Source organism: Nelumbo lutea, chromosome 8 (assembly GCF_056320005.1).
Source record: "Nelumbo lutea isolate HS-2025 chromosome 8, American lotus-T2T, whole genome shotgun sequence".
In the NCBI taxonomy this organism is placed as follows: Eukaryota; Viridiplantae; Streptophyta; class Magnoliopsida; order Proteales; family Nelumbonaceae; genus Nelumbo; species Nelumbo lutea.
Window position 1 is genome coordinate 46,855,305 of NC_142691.1, and position 20,966 is coordinate 46,876,270.

At 41.0% G+C, this 20,966-nt stretch overlaps 1 protein-coding gene across 4 annotated transcripts in view; it reads left to right on the plus strand.

Annotated features, from left to right (window-relative positions):
- Positions 1 to 17,712, plus strand: part of LOC148844004 (mediator of RNA polymerase II transcription subunit) — a 41,172-nt gene extending 23,460 nt beyond the window's left edge. For 2 of the 4 annotated variants that reach the window (XM_088958327.1, XM_088958326.1), the window contains exons 5-9: positions 15,323 to 15,422; positions 16,156 to 16,213; positions 16,302 to 16,658; positions 17,389 to 17,477; positions 17,608 to 17,712. In XM_088958327.1, the coding sequence (XP_088814453.1) occupies positions 15,323 to 15,422; positions 16,156 to 16,213; positions 16,302 to 16,658; positions 17,389 to 17,477; positions 17,608 to 17,615 (612 nt within the window). In that variant the 3' untranslated portion in view covers positions 17,616 to 17,712. Of the gene's footprint in view, positions 1 to 15,322; positions 15,423 to 16,155; positions 16,214 to 16,301; positions 16,659 to 17,388 lie in introns of all 4 variants that reach the window. The other 2 variants (XM_088958323.1, XM_088958324.1) reach the window with 1 other exon arrangement.
- Positions 17,713 to 20,966: the final 3,254 nt, after the last annotated feature.

Genomic DNA, 20,966 nt, shown 5'->3' on the forward strand with positions numbered 1-20,966 from the left:
ATCAAAACATAATTTTTGGCATACTCGGTGGGTCTCGAACCCACAATCGCCTGATTATGAGTCAGATGCCTTATCCATAATCTTTGGCATATCCATGAGTGGTCCCCACAATTGGTAGATAGGTGATGGGACTCATACAACATAGGGTACTTATGTATTTAAACTTATAAATCTTAACAGTGAGTTCCATTAATCGGTAAAATGTGGGAGCCACTATACTGATTTGGTGGTGGGCATGACCCACCTTAATATTTTAAACTTAAATATTCTAACAGTGGGCCCCACTGACAATTGGGACCCACTAGTTTGATTTGATAGTGGGCATGGCCCACTTTAATGTTTTGAACTAAAATATTTTGATAGTGAGTCCCGTTGACAGGTGGGACCCACTAGTTTGATTTGATAGTGGGCATGGCCCACTTTAATGTTTTAAACTTAAATATTTTGATAGTGGGCCCTGCTGACAAGTGGGGCTCACTAGGTTGATTTGTTAGTGGGCATGGCCCACTTTAAGATTTTAAACTTAAATATTTTGATAGTGGGCCCCGTTGACAGGTGGTACCCACTAGTTTGATTTGATAGTGGGAATGGCCCACTTTAAGATTTTATACTTGAATAATTTAATAGTGGGCCCTGCTGACAGGTGGGACCAACTAGGTTGATTTGTAAGTGGGTGTGGCCCACTTTAAGATTTAAAACTTAAATAATTTAACAGTGGGCCCTGCTGATAGGTGGGACCCACTAGGTTGATTTGTTAGTGGGCATTACCCACTTTAAGATTTAAAACTTAACTATTTTGACAGTGGAACCCATTAGGTTGATTTGTTAGTGGACGTGGCCCACTTTAAGATTTAAAATTTAAATATTTTCACAATGGGCCCTGCTAACAGGTGGAACCCACTAGTTTGATTTGATAGTGGAATTCAGATTTTATTTTATTTATCTATTTAGATATATATTTTTTGTTTTTATAACTGAGGTGGATAGGATCCACCGATTGATTTTTAGCTAATTCATGGGGTAATGTAATTTATCTTCTTAAAGTGGATAAGATCCACCTCATATGATAGTGGGTCCCTTTGTAACAGTTGGCAGCAAACTGAAACAGTGGGTCCTAGGGGTCTGTCATTTACAAATGGCAATATTGGCTTCAGCAAACCAGTACATTTGTCCTCCTTCTCAGGTTTGCAACACGTGGTGTCCTCTTTTTAAGTGGATAAGATCCATTGACAGTGGAACCCAGCAGCTTGCCATTTACAAGTGGCAATATAGGCTGCCATAATGTGTCCCCTTTCTCAGGTTTGCAACAATGTTGCAACAGGTGGCAAAGTGCTAAACCAGCACACCTGTCCTATTTTTAGGTAGATAGTAGTATTGCAACAGGTGGCAAAGTGTTGTTACAAATCAACACACTTGTCCCAGACATTAGTTTTATTCATAGTATGTTGTAACAAACCGAGAAATCCACTGAGAATCCTATCCTTTGAGTTGAATAAGATCTACCAAATAGGGCAGTGATTCCCAAGTTAATTATTATTTTTTTATTTGTTTTAATATTTCTTTTGTGGTGGATAGAATCCACCGGATATAATACAACTAATTAAAGAAAGAGTGAGAGAAAGAACTCTAATAAAACTCTAGTGATAAGATTTAGAGTTCTAATAGAACAATAGAGAGAGAGAATAAGATAAGGATTAAAGTAGATAAAATTTTAAAAGGATAGAGGAAAGGATATGATTTATACCTGTGTAAGCCTATCCTTACACCTCAATGAGCCGAACTTCAAATTCCCTCCTCTATTTCTTCTCTTCCTCTCTCTTCTCTCTCTCTTTTCTCTTTCTTCCTTATTTCTTTCTCTCATCTCTTCTCTCTATCTGCCATCCAATTCTCTTCTCTTCTCCCTCTTATATAGTGGGGGACAGTTATGGGGTAGGGAGGTTAGAGCAACCTCCCCACTCTTCATACGTGGGGTGGTTGCTTAACTCCCCCTCATAACTAGAACTTAAAATTTGAACTTATGTGGAGTGGGCCAGCTGTCAAATCTGCCCCCCCTCCTTCATGCTTTATTTATTTATATTATTTTTTTACATCATATATTTTTAATCATAATCAGATTGCCCTCTCAAGCCTTATTTTCTTATCTAGGAGATAAGGTTAAAGGAGACAAGGCTTGACCTTAGTTTTTATCACATGTAATTCAAATTTGAATTACCTTCTTGGGATTATAAATTCCTATTTCTGTTGTATAATTTTTTTTTGTCTTTTGCCAAGTAAGACAAATTTGGGGTGTTACTTTTCTTTGAAGCTGCTCAAGTAAACTACTTTCCTTTTGTTCTTTGATCATCAATTGGTCTTCCTTGGACTTAATAGTTCCATTTTGGGAAGGGTCAACTTTCCTTGGGCCTTATGGTTCCATTTGGGAAGCTACCATTTTGATAGACTCAACTGGGCTTTCCTTGGACCTTATGGTTCCATTTGGGAGGGTTATCTTTTCCTTTGTTTGGAGTTATTGGTTTCAATCCCTATGGAAACCAATGTAGAGTTTAAAGCTCTTTTTTGTATATCAGAACTGATTATAGAATTCAAATCCATTGATTGTATGATTTCTTTGCATCATATATTTTTAATCATAAACACCACCCAAGAAAGACCTTTTGGAAAATGGAAAAACGCGTCTGTGTGTACCAGACTTGACGAACTGGGTTGGAACGAAATTGAACTTGGCCTTTCGGCAAATCTTCACTCTTCGACCCTCATCCGTTTGTTATGGTCCCTCGCGTAGGATCCCTTCACGGGTCAGTCCACGGTGCGAAAGCCCTGCTTCCCCTTGCGCCTTCCCTTGCATGCAGACACTATTGTGGAAATTGAATGGGTGATTTGTCCAAGAGACTACCCGAACTCTCCTCACTCTTTTCTTGGCTGGAAAACTGAATGTTTTATTTCAATTCATAGCTCCTTAAATAGGAGATTAAATAAAGAAATTTCTAATTAAACTCAAACTCCAACTTGAACTCAAACTCCTACTTACCTACTCCTAATGGTAACTCACTCTTACTTAAGATAAGATAAAGATAAGGGATAAGATAAGGATAAGGTAAGCTGGTGGCGAGTTGGCTTGATGTGTCCAGATAAGGGTGGTTCCACCCCTATGAGCTGTTGTGTGGGCCCCGCTCTGCTGCTGCTGCCGGGTGCGTGCGTGCGGCTCATGGTGCCACTGTCACGCGGTGCGTGCGCGCAGTGCGTGCACGCGCCTCATGGTGCCACTGCCGTGCGATGCCGGGCGTGTGCGCGGTGCGTGCTGTTGCCTGGCGGTGTGTGCTGCACGCCATGGTGCCGTTGCCGTGCGGTGTCGGCCGATGCCTGCTGTGCGTGCTGCTGCCTATGATTGCGCCGCAGTGCGCTGCCGGATGGTGTGACCATAACATTCTCCACCCCTTCTCTAGTAACAAAGCGGTAGGTTTCACTCCATCTAAAGGCCTAGCCTTTGCTTGTGTTAGATTGGAGAAGTTGTACATTTTCGATAGTTGGGTGAAGCTAAACCGTTGGTGGCCAATTGCAAATGCTTTCCCTTTAGATTTATTATTTGATGGATGGATTACAATCCATGGACTCCCGTTTCACTCGTGGAAGGACTAAGTATTTGAGCTGATCGGAAGTCTGTGCTGTGGATTAGAAGAAATCGATCCCAAAACAAAAAGCCTATCTGAGTTGAGTGAGGCTCGTATGAATGTGAAAAATTGAGTACACTCTATTCCTCTATCGATTCCAATCCTCGATAGGAATGTCTGATTTTTTGCATTGGTCGTAGTGGAGAAGACAACCGAGTCAAGTACCCAACTCGCTGAGTCACCTCAGAGCAACAATACTCAGACACATGGGCTCTCTATGCCCCTCAATCAACCAGGAGATGGGGTAGGTCGGTTATGTGCAAATGAAGGAAAATTTGTGGCAGGTACTGAAGAGTTGGGAGAAGTCAAGGGTAGGCGGGATTTTGCTCTACCAGGTAATAGGAAGAGAAAGGGAGAGGAAGAATACTTCAAAGAGCCAGATTAGGAAGCAATTTCAAATTTCAAAAGAAGCCTCGACTCGAAAGTTAAGCTCAAAGAGTGAGGTGAAACATATGGGTTCGGGTGAGATACATCAACAGAAAGAGGAATTTGTTAACCCGGCTAAGAGTCCTAGCCATTCCTCGTTCCGAACCCACTGAACGCAACCTCCTCCAAATCTGGCTTTTCTTCAAACCTTAAGTCTCCTTGTCTTTTTAATCATAGTAGCTTTTCTCCTTTTCACTGTAGCCATCTGTTTCCTTGTGTTCCAGGTGCAAGTGATTGACAATCCCAACCGTTGGACAATCCCAATATTCGCTCCCGCAGATCTGGTTCAAAGGAAACTTCAATGGTCAAAGACGGGGCCCAAGTTACAGCAAGTCAAGAAAACAACAAACAAAAAGTAATTGAAGTAACAGAGATGGCGGGGAAACTAGGAATTCACTGCTATGAAACCAATGGGACCTCAGTCTTGGAAAGAAAGAATACAAAGGAAAAATGTGAGCCTAAAGAAGTAAACAACTCAAAGAAAGGAAAAAGAAAGGGACCCAATAGGGAATTAAAGTGTCTACAATGGGGTATAGTGGATCAAAATGCGGATTGTAAAGGGGGAGAGAGTAGAAGATCAAGGGAAAGCCAACCAGAGTAAACCAATGAAGATATTGAGCTGGAACATCAGGGGGTTGAGTGGTGATGCCAAGAGAAGCATAGTGAAAGACACTTTGAGAAGAGAGAATCCTGATATAATTCTATTGCAGGAAACAAAAAAAGAATCTGTGGACAGGAGATTGGTAAAATCAATTTGGAGAACAAGAGGCAGAAATGTGGAGATAAGATGTGGTGTCGGGAGTAGAGGTAGACAAAGGTGAATTCACGATTTCAGTCCTGTTCACTAACAAGGAAGATGATTTCACCTGGATTCTAACTGTGGTCTATGGTCCAAATACCCCTTCAAAGGGAATCAGTTTTGGGAGGAGTAGGATTCCCTTCATGAACAGGAAGACATCTCCTCGGTTGTGGGTGGAGATTTCAACGTCACTAGATTTAGTCACGAGCACTCAAACGGGAGAAGAGTTAACATAAGTATGAGGGAGTTTTCCAAGTTCATTTCTGGACACAGGTTACATAATCTTCCCCTTAGAAATGGTAATTTCACCTGGTCCAATATGCAGGAGAATGCTCTAAGGTGTAGGCTAGACAGATTTCTAATATCACTAGAATGGGAGGATCTCTATCCCTTGTCATATCAGGATATCTGGTCCTGTTGCATCTCTGATCATTGACCGATCGCTCTCACTACAGATCTGAAGATTTGGGGAAAAACCCCTTTCAGATTGGAAAAATTCTGGACCGAGCATAAAGACTTTTCTAAGAAGGTGGCAACCTGGTGGGAGGAATGCAAAGTGGAAGGATGGCCAAGTTACAGGTTTTTGGAAAAGCTAAAGTATGTAAAAAGGAATCTAGAAAAGTGGGGGAAAGAGGATTTTAAAGCATTCAAGGAAGAGAAATGAACTCTATTATCAGAATTGGATGACCTGGACCAAAAGGACCAAACCGACCAGTTAGAGGAGAAGTGGAAGAAAGAAGGAGAATCATCTTAAGACAAGAATGGGAAAAGGTGGTAAGGCGTGAAGAGGTGTATTGGAGACAAAGATTAAGGATCAGATGGCTGAAAGAGGGAGATAAAAATTCTAGATTCTTTCACATATATGCTTATGGGAGGAGGAAAAGGAACCACATCTCAAAAATAAAAATCGAGAAAAGAGAGATGGAGGACCTCGAAGAAATCTCTGAAGCCTTTGTAAGTTTTTTAAAGATTTCTATTCGAAGACTGAAAGTAGAAACACTTGTCTAAGCTTTTGGGAAGGCTCAAAGATTTCACAGGTGAGTAAAATCTTGTTAGAAAGGGAATTCCAAGAACAAGAAGTGATAGAAGCAGTCTTCAATATGGACGGTGATAGTGCACCAGGGCCAGATGGATTTCCACTTTTTTTCTATCAGACTTGCTGTAACACTATCAAACAAGATCTGCTAGAGGTGTTTAAAGACTTTTACCACTCAGCCATAGTAAATAAGGGGAACAACTCCAACTTCATCTGTCTGATTCCAAAAAAGCTAGGCACTCTTGAAGTAAAAGATTTCAGATCTATCAGTCTAGTTGGAAGTGTCTACAAAATACTAGCAAAGGTGCTGGCTAAGAGATTGAAGGAAGTTCTAGGTGAGATCATTTTGCCTAATCAATTTGCCTTTGTTAAAGTGCGGCAAATGTTGATAGCATTCTGATAGCAAATGAATGTGTGGAAGAGAGGAAAATGAATGGAAATCCGGGGGTGATTGTGAAGCAAGACTTGGAAAAAGCGTACGACGAAGTGGATTGGGAGTGTTTATTAGAAATCATGATACTAATGGGGTTTGAAAGAAGATGGATTCAGTGGGTGGAGGGATGTTTAAATCCACGTGGTTCTCAGTCCTAATCAATGGGTAACCTAAAGATTACTTAAAGGCTAGTAGGGGATTAAGACAAGGCTGCCCCCTCTCCCCCTTACTCTTCACTCTCATAATGGAAATTTTCAGTCAACTGGTGAAGAAGGCAAATCTGATAGGGTTGGTGAGAGGTTTCGAAGTTAGCAAAGATTCAATTCAGATGACACACCTTCAATTTGCAGACGGCGCTATGCTGTTTTTAGAGGCTGAAGAAGACAATGTTGTCAATTTGAAAAGGGTCATAATCTGTTTTGAATGGATTTTGGGGCTTTGTGTTAACTTCTCTAAGAGCAGTATTGCAGGGCTGAATGTAGTAAATGTTTGGTCCGTCCCTAAACAAATTCAAGGAAATTTTTGGCTGTAAAGTCAAAAACCTTTTTTTTCCTATCTTGGAATGCCTCTTGGAGGGAACCCGAAGATTCAAAGTTTCTGGGACCCAATAATAGAAAAATGAGAAAAAAAAATTGGCCACATGGAAAGGAGACTACCTGTCCAAAGGCAGGAGATTCACCCTAATTAAAGCTTCTTTGGAAAACTTGCCCACATACTATCTCTTGACCTTTCAAATGTCAACCAAAATTGCCAATCAGCTGGAAAGGCTTCAAAGAAATTTTCTGTGGTAAGGAAGTGGGGAAAAGGGATCTCTTCTCGTGAATTGGTCCCAGATGTGCAATTCTAAGGAGGACGGAGGCTTGGGAATAGGTCATTTGAGAGTAAAAAACACAACTCTTCTAAGTAAATGGTTGTGGAGATTTCCTCAGGAACTGAATGCCCTATGGATTGAGATCATCATCAACAAGTATGGGAAGCACGCCAACGGTTGGGACTGTAGTTTGCACTTGAACCAGATCAAGGACATAAACCCTTGGAAAGTTATACTCTCAACCTGCCAAACTTTCATTTCTTTTATTAGGAACAAAATGGGAAATGGGGATAAAATAAAATTCTGGACTGATGTTTGGTGGGGTGACTCTACATTGGCTGTATCCTTTCCTCGCCTCTACAGCCTTACTCGAAACAAAAAAGCTCCCATCTCCCTTGTCCTATCCTTACATTACTCTCAGTTCAACTGGAACCTAGACTTTAGAAGACCTTTGAGAGAAAATGAACTTGAGGAAATACACACTCTCAGAGAAGTGTACCTCTCCCCAAATACCCCTGACACTCGAGTTTGGACCCTACACCCGGCAAGTGAGGTTTCATCTAAGTCCTGCTTCAGGGCTCTAATCAAGGAAGAATAGACAACTGAATATCTCACTTTCAAGACAGTTTGGTTACACATTCCCTCCAGAGTTCGTTTTTTTTTTTTTTTTTTTTTTGTGTGTGTGGGAAGCTTGACAGAAGAAGATCAACACTTTGGATCTTCTCCAGAAAAGGAACTAAGGAAGGTCCTATATATCCCCACATGTATGTTGTTTGTGCTTAAAAGCCGGGAATCAACCAATCATGTTCTGATCCATTGCGAGGAAACTAGGAAATTCTGGATTTTCTTTCTCAATCTTTTCAATCTTAGTTGGACTTTCCCTGAACACGTGTCTCAGACAATGGACAGCAAGAAAGCTAAGCAAAAGAGGAAGGACTTTATGGATTTCTGTAGCACATGCTATCCTTTGGAGATCTGGGAAGAGAGAAATAACTGAATTTTCAACCACAGAAAAAGGACTTTGAGGATCTTTTGTCTATTATATCTTATAGAACTTGCTTTGGGCTTCCAACTCAGAGTTCTTTAAAGGAATTTCCTTTTCTGATCTTCAAAGAAACGCTGCAGATTTTTGGTTTTCTAAACACCGGTCCTTAGTCACCCCTCTCCCCCACTCTTCTGTGGCGGAAGGGGAAATAACCTTGCACTTTGATGGAAGTGCGTTTGGAAACCCAGGTGCATCAGGAATTGGTGGAATTTTTTGAAGAGATGGTACAGTTATTTGGGCTTTCAGTGGACCGATAGGGATAGCCTCTTCAACAAAGGCTGAAATTATGGCAGCACTAACTGGAATCAGGATTGCAAGAGATCTGGGCTTTCAGAACATTACCATAAAAGGAGATTCAGCAAACACCATCAAGTGGCTAGCTGACTCTGGCAGTGGTCCATGGGCTTTAGCTCATTTCTTGGCTGAAGCTAGAGATATCCTATTATACTTAAATGCACAGCTGGGTTGGATCCCTAGGGAGCTAAACTTTGATGCGGATGGTCTAGCAAAAGCTGGTGCTCACAGGGATTTCTTGTTTAGTGATAGCTTTCTTCCTACTTAACATTTGAGTTGTAATTTCTGTGTACATCATCTTATGTACCCTCTATTTCATTAATAAAGTTACCATCTTTTTTTTTTTAAAGAAAAAGAAGGGTGGAGCCCCTGTTTTATTGAGAAAACTAAAGAAAAAAGGGTGAAGCCCCCTGTTTTTGTGCAGGTTATATACGAAGAAGAAGAAGAAGAATGGAGCTCCGCCCCTGATTTAACATTAAAAACAAAAGAGAAAAGGGTGGAGCCCTTGTTTTACTGAGAAAAACCGAAAAAAAAAGAAGGGGAGAGCCCATGTGTTTGTGTAGGTTGTATATGAAGAAGAATGGAGCTCCGCTCCTGATTTAACATTAAAAACAAAAGAGAAAAGGGCGGAACCCCTGTTTTACTAAGAAATACCGAAACAAATAAATGAGGCGGAGCCCTTGTTTTATTGAGAAAAGCTGAAAAAAATAAATGGTGCGGAATCCCTGTTTTTGTGCTTGTTTTGTTTGTATGAACTGGATCTGGATGAGCTTCGGCTTCCTCTGGTAGTCTTGTTTGGAGAGATGAACGAAGGAAATCATCCCTCCACTTCCAGACTTTCTTTTTTTCTTTTGGTTGTTTTGGCAAAGACCCTGCCGATTCAGCTTCCTTTTCTCCCAAGTTTCCTATTTTGTGTTTTTTTTTTTTTATATATTTTTGAATTTGATTTAGTTGGAGTGACTTACAGTTTAGACATTACCCAGGCACTTGCTTGGGCCGCCTGTCGCCTGGCCTAAGGTGCATGCCTAGGCACAAAGGCGAGTGCCTGTCCAATGGTTGTGCGCCTTAGACTAGGCGAGGCACCCAGCCTGGAAAGCGCCTCTCCTCTGTGCCTATGCGCGCCTCTTAAAACACTAGGTAGATGGTGGTCCATCTGGGTCATTACAAAAATCAACTGTGTGGCCTTCACAACCACAATGAGAACACTCATGAACCTGTCACATCCACTACCACTTCTGCCATCCCTGAATTCTTTACCATCACCACAACCACCTCTAACTTCATGCCAAACACCCCTCATGGCACCTCTTCCACGTCAACCTCTTCCAGCACTACTTCCTCTAGTAACCACCAAGGTAGATCTTTATGAGATAAGTATGTTCTCATTTTGTGGATTGGAAGCTCTCCTAATGCGGGAGAACACCTCAGAGAGGGATGGAAGGTCACTATTACCTAGAATCTGAGCCCGTACTGGTTCAAACTCAGCTTTCAACCCAGATAAGGATTGGGCAACATCTATATGTTCCCTATGTTCTTGTTGTACATTCAAGTCACTGGAAGGGCTGATATAGATTCAGTTCATTCCTCAGGCTTTTCAGGGCTGCTTAATACTCTTGTACTGTTTTGTTGTAATGTGTAGCGGCCTGTGGCCTATTAGGGGCATTTCTGCCCTTTCCTCTTGTATTTACATTCAGTTCATTCTTCTCTTTTCTCTTTTCTCTGTCAAACTACATGGTATTAGAGCATCTCTGATCTGGGCGCAAGCTTCTCTTCTCAGATCGTGGTTTCTTTCCTTTTCTGGAAATTTGTTTTTTCTTAGATCGTGGTTTCTTCTTCTGGGCGCAACCTTTAGCCCCTGATTTCTTCTTTCTTCTCTCTTGGTCGCTGTACCAAGGATAAGGGTGTGGTGGCAGCCGAGTGCAGTAAAAGATCTCTCTAGATTTGTAGTGGCAACCGAATGCAGTAAGAGATCTTTCTAGATCTGTGGTGGCAACCGAATGCAGTAAGGTGTCTTTCTGGATTTGTGGTGGCAGCCGAATGCATCAAAACTTGATTTTCTGAGGGTTTTTCTGTGTTGTGGGTCGTGGAAGACAGGTATGTACTGTTACATTCATACGTAAACATTTGACCACTGTGAATGCCACAGTTTTGAGGCTGCAGGGACTGGTTGTCTCCTCCTCTTGTAAACCGAGGTGTTTCAACTGAGAGTTATCTCCTAAAGTACTGTTAAACATTTTTTTTTGGAGACTCCCATTTTTTCCAGACAAAAAATCCTCTATATCAGATTCGGTTTTTGAAAAAAACAGTAGTAGATTTTCTGTGAAATGGCTACTGAGGATTCAACAACCTCTAGTATTACTTCCTAGCAAGGAAACCTAAATGGGGGATGGACGGCATGGATTTCTCTCTGTCTATTACCCCCTTTGCTGGTCTGAACTATCTGGAATGGTCGAAAGGCATCAAACTTTATGTTACAACTAGGGGGAAGGCTGGTTGTATAAGTGGAAACATAAAAGAACTGAAGTCTGGTACTGCTGAACGTGATCAATGGGATCAAGAAAACAGCATGGCTATGTCATGGCTGTTAGGCTCCATGTTACCTCATGTAAGGATAAATTTCATATGGGCTGACACAGCCTGTGAAATTTGGGAATAAGAACCTATTCTGAATAGAGGCACTTTGCCAAGATTTAGCAACTTCAAGCAGAATCATCTACGTGTAAGCAAGGGGACCGTAGCCTATCTACATAGGAAACCAACTAGTGGATATTGTACCTTTGTTGGTGGAAACTTAGTTATTTGGAGAACTAAAAAACAAAGTGTTGTTGCCAGATCTAGTGCTGAGGCCGAGTATAGGGCCATGGCACATGGAGTTGTTGAAGTACTATGGGTAAAGAATTTGATTGGAGAGTTAGGTCTCTCTATTGATGGCCTAATGTCTCTCTACTATGACAACAAGGCAGCCATTAATATTGCTGCCAATCCAGTTCCTCATGACAGGACCAAGCATATTGAAGTTGACAAGCACTTCATAAGGGAGAAACTTGAAAAGGGGGATGTCTGTACTCCTTACATCAGTTCCAAGGAACAACTAGTAGATGTTCTTACAAAGGGTCTTCACTATTTACGGCATAATGAACTATGTGACAAGTTGGGAATGATTGACATATATGCTCTAACTTGAGGGGAAGTGTTGTAATGTGTAGCGGCTGTGGCCTAGTAGGGGCATTTCTGCCCTTTCCTCTTGTATTTCTTATGAGCTGTCTCCCTAAGTATAAATACTTAGTTAGGTGCCGCCAACTTCAGATTAACAGAATAGATTCTTCTCTTTTCTCTCTTCTCTCTTCTTTGTCGAACTACATGTTTTATCACCCTGTTGGAGGGTAAAATGTTCATGATATAATTGATAGATTCTCGTCACATTGTCCTGTCCAGAGTATAACTGTTTTGCATGATCCCAAATATCTTTAGCTGTGTCCAGGAACATAAGATTAATATTTATGTGATTCTCCATACCATTCCATAATGATGTCATAATTTCGGCATTCTCTTGTACCCACTCATTATACCCTTCAGATCCACTCTTAGGCTGGTCCTCCTTAATATACTTCAACTTTCCTCTCCTAATCAATGAAACTTCCACCGACTTCACCTGTGGTACATAATTGGTACCGTTAAGCTTGATTGTAGTCAATTGGGAATTTTAAAAATCTTTCTGTAACACTATAGCAGATTTTAAGTCCACAATTTGATGAATCCATCAGGCCAAAGAGACGAAAGGGGGGGGGGAGAGGACATTTTCACTGATGTGGTTGCTTCATTAATATGTAGGGCTACAAGTCGGGCCGGGTTAGGTTGGGTTGAGGCCAACCCTAGCCCAACCCTAAGTTCTAAACCCTAACCCTAACCCGAAGGTCCCTAACTAAATTCCTTCAACCCTAACCCAACCCAACCCAACCCGAAGTCAATTTCGGGTTGGGTTGGGCCCAACCCAACCTTCTTCCCATCCCTTAAAACCTCATAGAATTTCTCGATTTTAGATCTTAACTCAATTTTCACTACATATATTAATCCTATGTTTCATTAGTATTTGTTTGTTGATGTTTTTTTTGCTCTTTTGGTACAAAATTCAGAAAAACAAGTGTTACAAATGACTATAGTTTATTATGAGTTATGACTTACGATAGATCTTTCTTGGGCGGCAAACAACATAGAGGAGATGAAGAATAAAATTTTCAAAAAAACATCAAACAATGTTATTAAGGTTTTAGTCTTTATGATTAGGATTAAGTGAAGTGATTATCTTAAAAGAAATACATGATACTATGTGCTGGGGGCTATATTACATATAACATATATGTTATATATTACATATAACATATATTTATATATTACATGTACTATAGAGGTTCGGGTTGGGTCGGGTTGGCTAAGGGGTCAACCCTAACCCAACCTGAAGTAAAGTTGGGTTCATGAATTTCAACCCTAACCCGAACATCAACCCAACCCAACTTTTTCAGGTTAGGTTAGGGTTGGGTTTGGGGCAACCCGGCCCAAGTTGCAGCCTTATTAATATGCTACTGTTAACAACTACTCAAGAAGACTCTTTACTCATTAAAAGAAAGCAAAGCTCCAACTCCACTGTACCCAATTTTCAGTACTGAAAAAAAAATAATAATAAAGAAAACACTACCTACCTGAATCACTAGGGCAATTTCATAGCTACACAATCAGGCTGCTGCTACACCACGTCACACCACTTGATCATCACAACTGATGGAGAACTGTGATAATTAGTCTGAACATCAAAATACACCCCTCTTCAGACTGCTGATTAGAGGGAGTCTAGGAAACCACCAAAGAACTGTCAATGACTGAAACTTGAGGCATGGGTGCCTCCTACACCCAAAAATGGTCTGTCCTTTTTGATCCCAAGTCTTCCTTCAAAGTAGAGAGGAAGAAATGCTCTCAACAGAAAGGCTTCTTCTGATGTCAAAAACAGTCCAGGTTGATTTATTACAGGTGCTCTGATACCATGTAATCTTCCATAAATAGCAATAAAAAAGCGGAAAAATAAAGATAAGTAAAGTTGAAGGATCTGATTGAGAGAACAAGAAGAACAGAACAAGAGAAGAGTTTTCCAGTCAGAGAGTTCGAACTGGACTCCCTAACTGTCAGTCCTTATTCTTTATTTCATAACTTAAAACTGAAATATTGGCACAAAAACATTGGAGATATTAGTAAAAAGATACTTGGAAAAATTTGTATCACCATGTAGAAAAATGGAAAAACTTGGGGAAATTTCACCAAGTCTTACCAATATTATGAACTATGGTAGGACCCCCTAGCTCTCTACCTCAGATTGTCTTTGTTGTCCACCTAAGGAGGACTCCACTTTTTCATTTTCTATCTTCAGGTCTACTTCTCCCAACACCTTGGATAGTTGGGAAGGACAGGCACTTGGTAATGGTCTCTTTTTTTTTTATTTTTCCTGATTACATGCCAGCTTTTTGATGAAGTTTTATCTGGCTGTCTATTCAACCTATGTAGTGTTCTCTCCCTCTCTGTGATATCATGAACTCGGCTTTATGAAGGACTGCTCAAGTTGGTCTGTTGTCTGTAGCAGAATCCATGTCAACACATCCGTGCATGTGATTTATTGGGGTTCTGCTGAATCATTGTAACACCTTTAAGGGAACAGGGGAGGTTGAAAGCAACTTATATATCTGAAATCTCGTAAAAGTGATTTGAAGAATAGAGAAGTCATATGAACATAGTTTTCAAGGTGCCAAGGTGAGGCTGGGTGTTAGGGGGGCACCTTGTCGCCTAGTTGCCTAGGCTACGGATTTTTTTATATAGAAAACATAGATCCTAGGGTAGTTCCTTAGGTACCATAGCCATATTTCCTTAATAATTATTCAGAATTTTCATAAGAAAAGTATAGAGTTCATGTCAAAGTATAGAAAATCAACATATTCATGAGAAGAAAAAAAGAAGGAAAAGAAAATTCAAAAAAATATAGGGCTGAACCCTTATTTTTGTTATAGGAAAAGAAGAAAAGAAAAAGTAGTAGTAGTAGAAAATGTGTTGATTAGACAAAATTTTAAGTTCTTCCTTGTTGGTTCAGGTTTTAAAGTCTTTGAGGGTTCAATACAGCATTTAGCAATGTTTTTTATTGATTGAATCCTAACAAATAAGAAAATAATAAAAACAAATTAGTATATAAACACACAAAATGAATATTTTAGTTTAATAGTGCCTATTTTATAATTATAATGTCAAAAAATAAAGAATAAAAAAGTATTCTACAATACATAGTACAAAACTGCTTGGCGATTAGGCGAGGTGAGCCTCAAAGGGCGCCTTGTTGCCTATGCGTCGCCTTGACAACTATGCATATGAACAATAAATTAATTCAGTTCAGCCACTTCAGCCAGTATCAAACAGGCCCTTAGAGTATTGCCTGATGGTTTGGAGCATCCAAAAACTGACACGACCAGAATCCACCAAGGTTTGCCAATGTGTAGGTGGATTGATTAGCATGCTGCACCAAGGTCAGAGATATGCGACCCTCATAATTCATACACTACATATGCTGTTTTGACAGGTCTATCTCGTCGTCGATAGATAGCTACTGAAAATTATGTGGGAGAAAATCCCGAAGTTTTTGAAACCTATGAACTTTCATATTCTATGTTCTGATGCTTACTTTGTTGGCGACATCCCTAATTGTTAGTATTTTTCTAGCCTTACTAAGAACAATAGAATATTTTGCTTTTCCAAGTTTAACTTTTTGAGCTTAACATGCAGCATGTTGAAGCCCTTGAGATTTTGCTTCAGGGCCTTTGCGGGGTTCCCAAAGAACACCTTAGGATCCACGAGTTATGCCTCAAAAGTGGGCCAAATCTTGGTAAGTAATTCGTTGCACAGCCTGCACTCTAAGTTGCTCCTTTCACGCATGCACAGACATTTTCCAGAGTTACTTACCTTTATGCTGACTGCAGAATTTCTTTATTTGCAATGAAACCAATATTATAGCCCTATGATCACATCAGTACTTTTATTGGGAAAATTCCACGCCCTATCAATGCTACAATTATGCATTGAGTAGATGTGCATAAAGGATCATAAGAAAGGAAATTGATCTGTATATCTAGTATAGAGGAGATATTTACCCATTTGGGTCTCCCAAGTCCATATGCATGTCTGCATGTTTCTATGTATATCTAACCATTACGGAGGATACCATTGCCAATGACTATACTTGTTCACTCTCTTGTGCAGGTTTTGTATATTTACTACATATATCTTAAGATTTAACCAACATAGAAGAGAATGTCATGAGCCCATGCTATGAACTTGTTCAGATGCTTGGGAATTAAATATGGGCCAAGGAAGTTTTTGATCCAATTCCTGCTTTCCAGTACAACTATAATTTGAACTTTAGCAAATGGCTGCCAAACAGTGGCCAGGGCAACAGCACCTAACCACAATCCTATATGGCTTTTCTTGGTATCCTGTTAGCATCTTCTTGTAGGAGACAGTCCAATATCAAACATTATAAGTGCACATTTTCCTACATGATAATTAAGTAATTGACTTATAATGTGAAAGGCTTTGGCTAATTTACTTCCCTATTTCAGGAGCAGTGGCCTCAGAGGTTCGACTCTTATGTGATCTTGAACAACCTGAACCCACATGGTATAGCCTCCACTTGCTCTATTTTATTTTATTTTTTCATTAGGTTTTTTGACCTACTCCTGGAAAATCTGTGATTATGAATTTATAGGACTGTTCGGCATGTTGGGGGTGCCATGCGAGGTGCTGGAGCTGAGCAAATTTCAGTATTAGTGAGGACTGTGGTGGAAAGCAAAGCAAGCAAGAACGTCCTGCGCTTCTTTTATACACTTGGTTACAAGTTAGACCATGAACTCTTGAGGGTGGGTTTTGCCTTCCATTTCCAAAGGGGTGCTCAAATCACAGTCACTGTAACTTCAGTTAATAAAATGCCGAAGCTCCATGCAACAGAAGAGGCTGTACCAGTGACACCTGGTATACAATTGGTTGAAGTGACAGCCCCTGCATCTTCTGATAACTATACTGAAGTTGTTGCTGCCATTTCATCATTTTGTGAATACCTTGCACCGTAAGTACATCTTATCTTGAAAAGTGAACTAGAAAAAAAGCTGTTTAGACCAACTTAAGCTTTCATGCGGAAACATGCAGTACAAGTTGGTAACACCAGCTGACAATTCCTAAATGGCCTGATATATTGATTGCAACCATCAATATATGGAATATAGATGGTCAGTAAAAAATGGAAAGGTACTTTGCTAAAGAACCAGTGTTATAAATGTGGTAAAGTGATTACTAGTTGTTTGACCTCTCCAGTTGATGTCTAGGTGCTAACTAGTGAAAAAATAAGGATTATTTTAAATTTAAGATATCGATGCAATCTTATAATTATGCAAGAAAAGTATTATATTGAACATTTAGTTTATGGTATTTGTTTTACAAACAAAGAAGTCAGGCTGGATAGGCTAGGACAGTGAATCACAGCCTTGGTTTTCCAATTAAGAGTGCCACCTTACTATTAGATGTGCCCTTTGTTTGTGGCACTCTATACCAACACCCGACTGATGGGAAGAAAACTTTTATGAACTCATCCACTGCTTTCTTTTATTTTATGATTTTTTTTCTATTTTATGTATTATTATTATTATTACAATTACATTCATATTTTTAAGCTTTTCCATGCTTAAAAAAGCAATGCTAAAATTTTCGACATCCCAATTTTACTGGAATGATTTTTGCATCCAATTTTCTATAAAGAGTGAACTTTAATCTTGCCAATTTTTACGGGCTTTGCATTTCAGGCTCCTGCATTTGTCGAAGCCAAATGTTTCAGCAGGGGTTGTCCCAACTGCTGCTGCTGCTGCTGCTTCTCTCATGTCAAATGGTGGTGGTAAGACTCTATAGTTAAGTAGTACTTTTTGAATTCGATCAAAAATAGTACTTTTTGAATCTGTAAGTTGTTCCTCCATGACTAAACGTTTTTCTTTTTCTTTTTTTTTTTTTTTTTTCTTTTTGATCAGTAACATAAATTTTTTTAATATGTGACAAAGAATATGTGGTATATACAATGTAGTATGCCAAGCATCCCAGATCCGCTATACTATTTAGTCGATTTTTGAGTCCAAGGGAAGCTAGCTTGAGTAAACCTTGATGAACCGAATAAGAAACCAGGAGGTTCTTGCTATCGGTGTCGTGTATGGAACGACTGGCATCAGTTGTAAGGTTATTATCCAAGGATGTTTCTTAATTTATTTTTTATTCAACTGTGGGTCTTAACTTCAGAATTCAGCTTAATAGCGGTTACTACCCCCACCATCTTTCTTTCCTCTGTAAGGCTAGTTTCCCCTCGTCAAAATTATAAAAAGAAAAGGGAAAAAGAAACTGCAAGCTAAAGAATGTTAAAGGTGGGTTCACCCCAAGCACACTGTGCTTTTGTAAATGCTAAGCACAAACTCCCGGGTAGGCAATGCGGGAAACTAACAAACCTGCATTATGAAATCCACAGAAATCTCAGTTCTTCCTGGTATTGTAGGCTCCATGTGACTTTTCTTGTACTATGATAAGTACAGACCAAGGTCCAAAGTATCGATATGTATTGTATCGGGAGTTTCCCGATACACCTCTACAGAGGGTGTATTGGGGTTTTGACCGGTTCAGGGGTGGATGGACCTTAAATCGGCCCCTCTGAACCGGATTTGAAAAAAAAAAGTTAAAAAAACAAAAAAAAAAAAAAAAAAACTATTGATACTGCCCGATAGACCTGTGGATGGGTTGTCTGGTTTCGGTCAGGGGAATCGGACATGAGTAGGCAATGCCGGAAACTAACAAGCCTTTGGATGTGCAACATGGTTTTGTTTTTGAAAACAAAAACAATGGTTACCTCAGAAAAATTACATTGTTTCTGTCAGTGTTTACGAAATTGGACCTGACCAATTTTTTAGACTGGTTGAATCTTGATTTGGGACTATATTCAATTCATTCATACCTTAGAAACCGAATATGTAGCGAACCACTCAACCAGTTGATTGGTTGATTTAATTGGTGAACCAGTCCTAATTTCCAGGAGCAGCTTGGATTTCAAATGTGTGGAATTTTCAATATGCAAATGACAATATACGAACCCATGACCTTTTTTCTATGTATGTAGTCTTTTTATCATTAATCCTCAGGCCAATTAGTTCAAAACTTGAGTGACTAGCCATCTGTCAATTACCTTCAAGTATAGCATTGTTTGTATTATATATTATTTATAGTATTTATGTGACCTGTTGTGAGTTTGATCACGGTTGAGTCTCACCTATGAACCTTTACCCTTTTTGGTTTTATGTCTGGTCAAGTTTTCTGAACATTGTTTTTTCCTGACTGAGAGTTCTTGGTTTCCATAAACAAAAGCTACCATGTTGAATGCCCCGTGCTCCCTTTTTTGTTTATTTTTGGTAGCAATCTTTACGACTCTATCCTCTTTCCCATAGGATCGCGAACCAACAGAGTCTTCTGTTGGTTGTTTGTTGAATTCAATCAAATTCGGATTGTAATTTGGAGGTGGATCCACATTTTATCGAGTTATCAATGGATTGTGATGGAGGGAGATTTGGCCCGACCCCTTGGCCACGCGACACGTGGAAGTAACTGAGAGCGACTTGACAGAAGCGCCAGTTTGGCACGGCAACGGGCCCACGACCCGAGCTCCTCAAGGAAGAACTCGAGCTCTCTCTTCAAGGTCCTGAGCCTTACAAGGAGCGCGAAGGGAAAAAATCCGAGCTGACCCACCCCGGGGCAGTTCGGACCACACTTCTATCCGAATTCAAGACTTCACCTCGCACACCACTTTGACTCCAAGTCGCCTAATTGAACAACCGTACTTGATGCCAAGGAAGCCTGTACACGGAGGCGGCACGCTTGACTGATTAGGGGTCCGACACATGACAGCCGCCCTATAAACGGCCACCTGCCACCGCCATCTCAGACGTGGCAGAGACGGCCCTGACAAGGAAAGATAGTGGCGGTTATGACACCCGATCTGGTAGAGGTGATGATACTCGATCTGGCAGAGGTATGGAAGTGAGTGTACAGGGTGATTATAAAAGGCCCCCATCTCTCAAAGAAGGAGGTATGTGTGATTTCTGTGCTTTCTGTTCTTGAAGTTCCTCATTTCCCTTGCCTTCTCAAGAGCACTAACTTGAGCTTCGGAGTGTTCCAACCGGGTTCCTCCCCGGAAGTATCCATTTTCTCCCTTGTTTCAGGCACCTCCAATTTCGACAGAGGAGAGGTAACCGACAGCTAGGACCGACTGGATTGCGCACCATCATTTGGCGTCGTCTGTGGGAAGACTTAAAAAAGCCTCCCCTATCCTCTAACTCTCTCTCTCAAAGAAACCTTAGCTCTCATGGCTTCCTCCAACAGCAACAGGCACCACGCTGACTTGAATGCTGTAGGGGAACACCCTCAGCCCGCCATTGTATGCATCGGACAGTTCACCGTCCCCCTCTCGACGAACGGAATCCCTAGCCTCAATGCACCAAGCATGGTGGCACCTGTGAATGTTCCCCTTCCCCTCCCTATCGAGACAACTTTCGCTGAACCAACCGTTGTCCCTCTAGCGGCTAGCCAGAACCAGTTTGATGACTTAATGCAGTGCATGCGGGCAATGCAAGCCCAAATGTAGCAGTTCCAACAACATCGACTCCATCAACAGCAAGTACTGCACCACATTTCTTAGTGTCACTATCAACAGCAGTTCCCCCAACTGCCTCTGAACCAACCACAGCTCCCTCCTCGGCACCTCGCTCTGAAGCCGGTCAAGCCCCCCTCTTATTAGGGTGGGCACCTTCACCGAGGAGAAGCCTCTCAACTTCGGAACCCCTCCAAGAGCCAGGCCTCATCCCTGGTCAGGAGGGAAAGACTAATTACCCCCGCCTTGTAGCTCGCTGGCGGATCGGGAACCTCCTTGCCAATCAAGTTAGCACCTCGACACTCTAAGTTGAGCTCCCGCTCAAAGAGAAACAATTCGGCATCCTGGCAGTATACTACCAGTAGTCCGGGCTGATTGAGCTCGACAACATCGAGGCAAGTAGCGCCAATACCAGGCCTAAGCAACAACAGAGACGCCGACGAAGTCGCAGAACTACCACCCGCATCCTGCCCGAGCTTCGAGGTAAAGAAGAAACAAGCTCGGATGAGGTAAAAGTTGCCCTTATTCTTTCAGTCCCTTCCCCTTGTCGTCAGAACTCCTTGTAGTCTCCATGTCCAAGGATTTCAAACTCCCTCCTCTAGACAAGTATGATGGGTCCTTTGACCCCAATGGTCATGTTGATGCTTTCTAGTCTCAAATGCACCTGGCAAGGGCTAGTGAATCCTGCATGTGTGTGGCGTTCATTAC